The sequence below is a fragment of the Triticum dicoccoides genome, chromosome 7B (genome assembly GCF_002162155.2).
Source record: "Triticum dicoccoides isolate Atlit2015 ecotype Zavitan chromosome 7B, WEW_v2.0, whole genome shotgun sequence".
NCBI lineage: Eukaryota > Viridiplantae > Streptophyta > Magnoliopsida > Poales > Poaceae > Triticum > Triticum dicoccoides.
Genome location: NC_041393.1, coordinates 12,691,741 through 12,698,509, shown reverse-complemented (window position 1 = coordinate 12,698,509; position 6,769 = coordinate 12,691,741). Strand labels below are relative to the sequence as shown.

At 40.1% G+C, this 6,769-nt stretch overlaps 1 protein-coding gene across 1 annotated transcript; it reads left to right on the top strand.

The window, feature by feature from the left end:
- The first annotated feature begins 1,175 nt into the window (after positions 1 to 1,175).
- Positions 1,176 to 6,394, top strand: LOC119340957 (long chain base biosynthesis protein 2d-like). The gene is made up of 12 exons (XM_037612857.1): positions 1,176 to 1,316; positions 1,430 to 1,495; positions 1,568 to 1,656; positions 1,738 to 1,883; positions 4,326 to 4,450; positions 4,528 to 4,621; positions 4,731 to 4,894; positions 5,080 to 5,241; positions 5,329 to 5,455; positions 5,549 to 5,715; positions 5,813 to 5,920; positions 6,054 to 6,394. Exons 1-12 carry the CDS (start codon positions 1,191 to 1,193, stop codon positions 6,147 to 6,149), a joined length of 1,470 nt encoding a protein of 489 aa, XP_037468754.1. The 5' UTR covers positions 1,176 to 1,190; the 3' UTR covers positions 6,150 to 6,394.
- The last annotated feature ends 375 nt before the right edge of the window (positions 6,395 to 6,769 follow it).

Genomic DNA, 6,769 nt, shown 5'->3' with positions numbered 1-6,769 from the left:
ATTGCCGAGAACTGCTCTCGGCAAAGATATCGTCATTTTTTTTAAAAATATTTAGCAAATTATTTGAAACTTTTACTGATAAATGTTTCTAGTGGGACCACATGTCAGTTACACACAAAAAAGAAGATAGGATGTGGCATATACTTTGCCGAGTGTCGATATTCGGCTCTCGGTAATGTAGATAGTGACGGACAGAGCCGTCTGTTACGGACGGGCATGCCACGTGGCTCTTTGCCGTGAGGTAGTGACAGCAAAACAGGTAGTTTGCCGTAAAGCGAGGTTTGTCGAGAGTGACTCTCGGCGTTGTTTCTTTTGCCGAGTGTCCGTGTTTTGGCACTCGGCAAAGAGCATAACACCCGGCGTACGTGAAAATTTCAGTAGTGTGCTGTGTGTACTAGGCCAGTTGATAAATAAGTCTGTACTTCAAGACAAGCAGACCAATGCATGCTTCCCCATGCATCTTTTGCTCGGTAGCTCCTTTTTTTGTTCAGCATCCTTGGTGAAACATTTATTTTAATGAACTTTATGTTCACAAATTTTCAAATATCCCCATCATAGGCTACTAGAGCATATAGAATTAATGTTGAGAGACGATGGATGAAGCTATCGACGGGAGAACCGTCGTGACTCGAGCACCAAGTTGCCAATCCGTTGTATGTTCTTGACCACCTCTACGTGGCACGATCAGCTGATAGACGTCGGTAATTCGGCGGAGATCGGTCATGAGGTCTCTTCTCGACAGGAGTAGCACTACGGTAGTTTGTCCTGGAATAATCACCAGAAAATTAGCAATTCTTTCAATACTTCAATAGATTAATGATGTAGATCCCTTTAATTTTGTATTATTTCTTACTTAAATAGTGGTTCAAGAATCTAGATGAGTCATCAATCATGTCTTTTCAAGCATATGTAATTTTTTTTCTGTAATTCTGTTTTTGTAACGGGATAGGGTCTTATTTTTTAGTTTGGCACAGGGCCCCCGGATTTTACCCGCCCAGCCCTGCTGTCCAGGGTAGAATTCCTACTAGTGTTGAATGCTTAAAGAACAATTGAATGGTTGGAGCGGGCCAGTAGGTTGGCGATTAGTTAACTCCGGCTGTTGTGTATGTGCCTCCTCCGTTCGATTATAAATTAGAGAAGTGCGGGGCGAAGTTCAAAGAAAACACCAAGTTAGAGTGGTGAGAGTTCCAATGGTGAACCCCCCGATCCTGACCGCGCTCACCACGCGATTCAGCTACGGCCTCATCTTCGCCTTTGGCCGCTTGCGCGACTTCTTCTGCAGGATCCTCGACGCCGCCAAATCCAGCAACCTCAAGGTCTATTCAGTTTCTTCTTCTTCTTCTTCTTCTTCTTCTTCTTCTTGTTCTTCTTCTTCTTCTTCTTCTTCTTTTGATGCGTGCTTACGATGTTCGTGCTGATAATCCGGTAGGGTTACGCGCCCATTTGCTGTGGGTACGAGGATTTCTACTGGCGCCGCGTCCACCTCCGCATGCAGGTGAGCGATCGAGTTGGAACTCAGATCATGTAATTACTAGGACTATATTGACTTTGCTTAATCGGTGGGCAGGACTGCTTCGATCGCCCCGTTGCTAGTGCGCCAGATGCTTGGCTGGATCTAGTCGAGCGTAACTCAAATGACTGTAACAAGACACTCCAGTATGTTTACCTCATATTTGTTTCGTGATTCCACAGTGCAAAAGAACTGATGCGGTCAGGTCTTCTTCGAATGCAATGCAGACATAGCGCGGAAACGTCCAGGTGTCTTAACTTGGGTTCCTACAACTACCTTGGTTTTGCTGCAGCAGATGAGTACTGCACCCCACGTGTGATCGAGTCGCTCAAAAATTACTCTGCCAGTACTTGCAGTGCTCGAGTTGATGGAGGTACGTGTTTTTTATTTGGGCACCACTAGTGCATGGCCGGAGGATTAGAAGTAGCTCGCCCATTTGATCTTAGCCACATCGTTGCGGGAGATATTTTACGGTGCATCATACTGCCAAGTTCAAGGAGTAGTATTAAGTTGATCCAATGCTTAATATGCCCCCCTCAAAGTTTGACTCAGGGACAACTTGGTAATTCCATTAGACCGATATTAATTCCCACACCGCAGCCCACACTTCCATCCTGTTGGGTCGTTGCCGTAGCTTGCTCCCCTTCTCCCCGAAGAAAAATCATACTCTCTCTGTAAAGAAATATAAAAGCGTTTAAATCACTATTTTAGTGATCTAAACGAAGAGCGTTTATATCACTATTTTAGTGATCTAAACGCTCTTATATTTGTTTACAGAGGAAGTAGTTCCTTGTCACTATACACTACATGGATGATTGGTTCTTTTTTCTTTCCATCGCAACCACAATTGGAGCAGCAAGATTAGATAATTATTTAGTCATACTAGTACATGTATTGCCATAACTTGGAAGAATCAGTGATGGTTAATCGCTGCTAACTGGCGTTCTTGCATAGCCGCTCATACATGAAAAATGAACGATGAATATAAAATGGAACTGCCTAAAGTACCCCTGACACCCAAATATACTACCAGAATTCTGGTTGACCAGCTCTATCATTTCTTCCTTGAAGATTAACTTCCATCTCACTCTCAGTAAGGACCCAGGACCAACATCCAAACCTGCTTGGTGTCAATCCAAAAATTTGAAGTAAAGATCGTGTCATTTTGCTCCGTATGTATTCACTTGTTGAAATCTCTAAAAAGAAAAATATTTAGGAACGGAGGGAGTATAAGTCAGGTTTTAACGAAATTAATAATTTAAGAAAAAATATTTGCGATCGCATTTTTTGCTTCCTAGCAGAACAAATCGTGTTTTCAATGTTATTTATATTTAATTATGATGGGATCAAAAAATTTGTTTCTAGTGCTACTAAAATTGCTTCTAATGTAATCACAATTTATTTCGATCTGAAACAGTTACAACAGCTTGATTTGAAAATATCAAAATCATGCTTCTATCGACCAAATAACTTTATTTATTCATCATTGAAATTTGCTTCAAATAAATGTAGCTTGTACATTTATAACGGGGTATTCTTCTTTAATAGCATTTTAATATTGTCCATAGACCATGACCTATAGAATGGCTTTGAATAAAAAAAATATTTTTTTCTTCCACATAAGTGATTGTTAATTAGGAATGCTTCAAATGAATTCGGTATGTGCTTCCAAACAAATGACAGTTTGCTACTGCTGAATGCTCGATCTGCTACAGTTAATATATGTTTCAAATGGGTGTGCTTCACGTACTAAGTCTTCCTACATACAAATTGTCACTTTGCATCCACTATAAGTTGCAAATACAGGTAACCAACTATGTGGGTGAAGAAACGAGAACGCCGTCAACGAATGAGGCCTTAATTCTTACAGTGCCCGCTAGTCGTCATCGTCTTGAATATTTTGCCTGCACCAGCACAGCTACCGCAATTGACATTGTTGTAACCGTCACCACGCGCATGCCCAAGATCGACAACAAAGCCACTGACAATGTCGGATGGCCTCGATTGAGTGCCGAGTCATTGTCGCGTCTCTTTTGTAAAGTGTGCCTCCTGTCGAAATCACCAACATTGTGGCTCTCAATGCCGCAAAATGCCATGGCCTTTCTGCAAACAAAATATAAATAAATTTTAATAACAAGATATAAATCTAAAATTTTGATACCGCTTGAGAACATAAAATGAGCGACAACCATATAAGTTTGATGCATATATTTAGGTTACATCAACAAATAAAAGCTAGGTAGCGTATAAATCTGGAAGCACGGGATAGTTACTGGTGAAGCGATTGTTGTTACTGGAAGCATGGATGGTAAATTAGTTATTTCACAAGGTTAAGTAATGAAACATATAAAACTAGAACGCAAGTATAGCATGAGATCAGTTCTGAGTAGTAATGAACCACTATTAATTTAGCAATGAAGCATCTAAGGTAGATAAAGGATAGATGTGGAATAGTTTAAGATTTAACTGTATCGTAATGAAACATCTAATAATGAGGATGAAGCATCGTAGGTGATTGTGTGAAGCAACACAAATAAAGATGGACGCATCGACTGATGTTATTTGAATCATCGCACGATATTATTCGCATGAGAATGAATGTAGCACATAATGTCAAGGTTGAGTGGGACTAAAGCATAATAGATGGATGTGAGTAGTAGATATAGCTGAATATCTGGAGGAATTAATTTTATTCTATCCCTACATAACCGGTACTATGATTTTGAGTGTTTGCGTTATTATTTTGTGAAAATATACTTAATTAGTACTTCAGTAAGGGACATAGGTCAACTCATTTATGTATGCATGATTTTAGGAACTACGAAGCTCCACACAGAGCTTGAGGAGCTAGTGGCACGATTTGTTGGCAAGCCCGCAGCTATTGCTTTTGGCATGGGCTATGTCACAAACTCTGCGATCATTCCTGCTTTGATTGGGAAGGTATACATGTGGTGAGGCATTTTCTTCTCTTCTTTTGATACATGTTAGAGCTAATGTGTATTGTAATATGATTTCAGGGGGGACTGATAGTTAGTGATTCGCTGAACCATAATTCAATAGTGAATGGATCTAGATTTTCAGGGGCTACCATCAAAGTTTTCAAACATAACAGTAAGCTCCATAAGAACTCATTGATTTCTTTCCTTTTTGTAATCATTCAGGAGAACTGCATGTCATATGTATAGGCATGTACTTTAATGTTTCCGCTATTTTCTTCCAGACCCTGCACATTTGGAACATGTACTGAGGGAGCAGATTGCGGGGGGGCAACATCACACACACAAGCCGTGGAAGAAGATAATTGTGATTATGGAGGGAATTTATAGCATGGAAGGGGAGATGTGCAACCTCCCTGGGATTATGGATGTTTGCAAGAAGTATAAGGTTTGAGAATTGTGCATACTGATCGACCACTTCTGCCTGTTTCCTAGGAACACTCTACGTCATATAGGGTTCCTCCCAAACAGAGCATATGCTGTGCTCACTTGCTAACATCAAACTGCTGGCGATGTATATATATTGGAGTATTGACTTGACTGGAGTTCTTAAACTTCTTAACATATATATAGGCTTTCACGTATTTAGACGAGGCACACAGTATTGGAGCCATTGGAAAGACGGGGAGAGGTGTATGTGAACTAATGGGAGTGGATCCAGCTGATGTTGATATTATGATGGGAACATTTACAAAATCATTTGGATCATGCGGAGGTTACATTGCAGCATCAAAAGTATGCACAAGATCCTTACCAGTTCTTGACTGAACATGTATAGATTTGATAAATCTTGTCACTAGGTCGTTCAATGTTTTTTTGTAGGAGATCATACACCATCTCAAGCATGCATGCCCAGCCCACATATATGCAACATCCATCTCACCTCCAGCAGCCCAGCAGGTCATCTCCGCAATGAAGGTTATCCTTGGGGAGGACGGATCTAACAGAGGTACATACTCGGAATGAGGATTCAAGTATTCATATCTTTTCTGTGTCCCTCTTGTGTTGATGGAATTCCTAATCTAGTAATTGCTCTAAATAGGAGCAAAGAAACTTGCTCGGATTCGGGAGAACGGCAATTTTTTTCGTTTAGAGCTTAAGAAAATGGGGTTTGAGGTGCTAGGAGATAATGGCTCACCTGTCATGCCAATCATGCTTTACAACCCCGCTAAAATGCCTGCATTCTCAAGGGAGTGCCTGAGGAAAAATGTGAGTTTTTGCACTCAAATATTGTCAAAATGTGAGATTTCTTCTAACTAGTCAAGTTTGAGTTCCTCTTTACTAAGTGTCATGTTGCGTAATCTAGGTTGCTGTTTGTACTATTGCATATCCTGCTACGCCACTACTACTTGCCAGAGCTAGGATATGTATCTCAGCTTCCCATTCCAGGGAGGATCTTATAAAAGGTTTGGAGGTAATGTCCACACTCCACAGATGCAACATGTTCACACTAAGCACATGTGTATAATTGATCCGATACATGAATAATATGAGACTTATGGACCATGTGATGCACTGATGTGTTAAATTTGATCCAAATAATTTAGGTTATCAGCAAAGTTGGCGATCTTGTGGGAGTCAAGTACTGCCCAGTTGAGGAAAAAAAGACTACATCTGTTAAGAAACTTAAGAAGTTTCAGTGAGCAGTGAGAAGAGACAAGCGTATGTTCGCTTATTATATGCAAGATCTACCACCTCCGTTGTACCCTTCACTCTGCATTTATTTCTGAAGCAGTTTTGAATCAAGTAGCAAGCATGATATCATTGTGTAAGTCTAATAATGAGACCTTCGTGGCATCACATTCTTGCCTTGCAGAATGGGAGATTCATTGATGTATATTGCAGTACAATCGATAATAAGCCGATGTGGCACAATAATTAATAAAGAGAGGTCATATCAGTATCATGCTCTATTACAGTATCATTGCACATAGAACCAGAAAAACTAATAAAAATAGACCTTGTACATAGCTTTGCACTAAGATTTTACTAGAACATTTGCCCATGGGTTGCAACGGATGAAAAATATATGCAGCTGAGGTGTTCAAAGTCAACTGAACCTAAGAGTGATGTCTTAGAATCAAGAATAATATTATCATGAGTTCTATTGCTTCTGGATAAACAAATTTTACCTTTTCTTGATGCAAGTCACATAGTTAATTGTTTGACCAGATCAAAGAAACATCACCACCTAGAAGAGAAGAAATATTTTAGATATAACTCACAACTAGTTCCACCTACGCAGGCATATATAAGGCCAGAA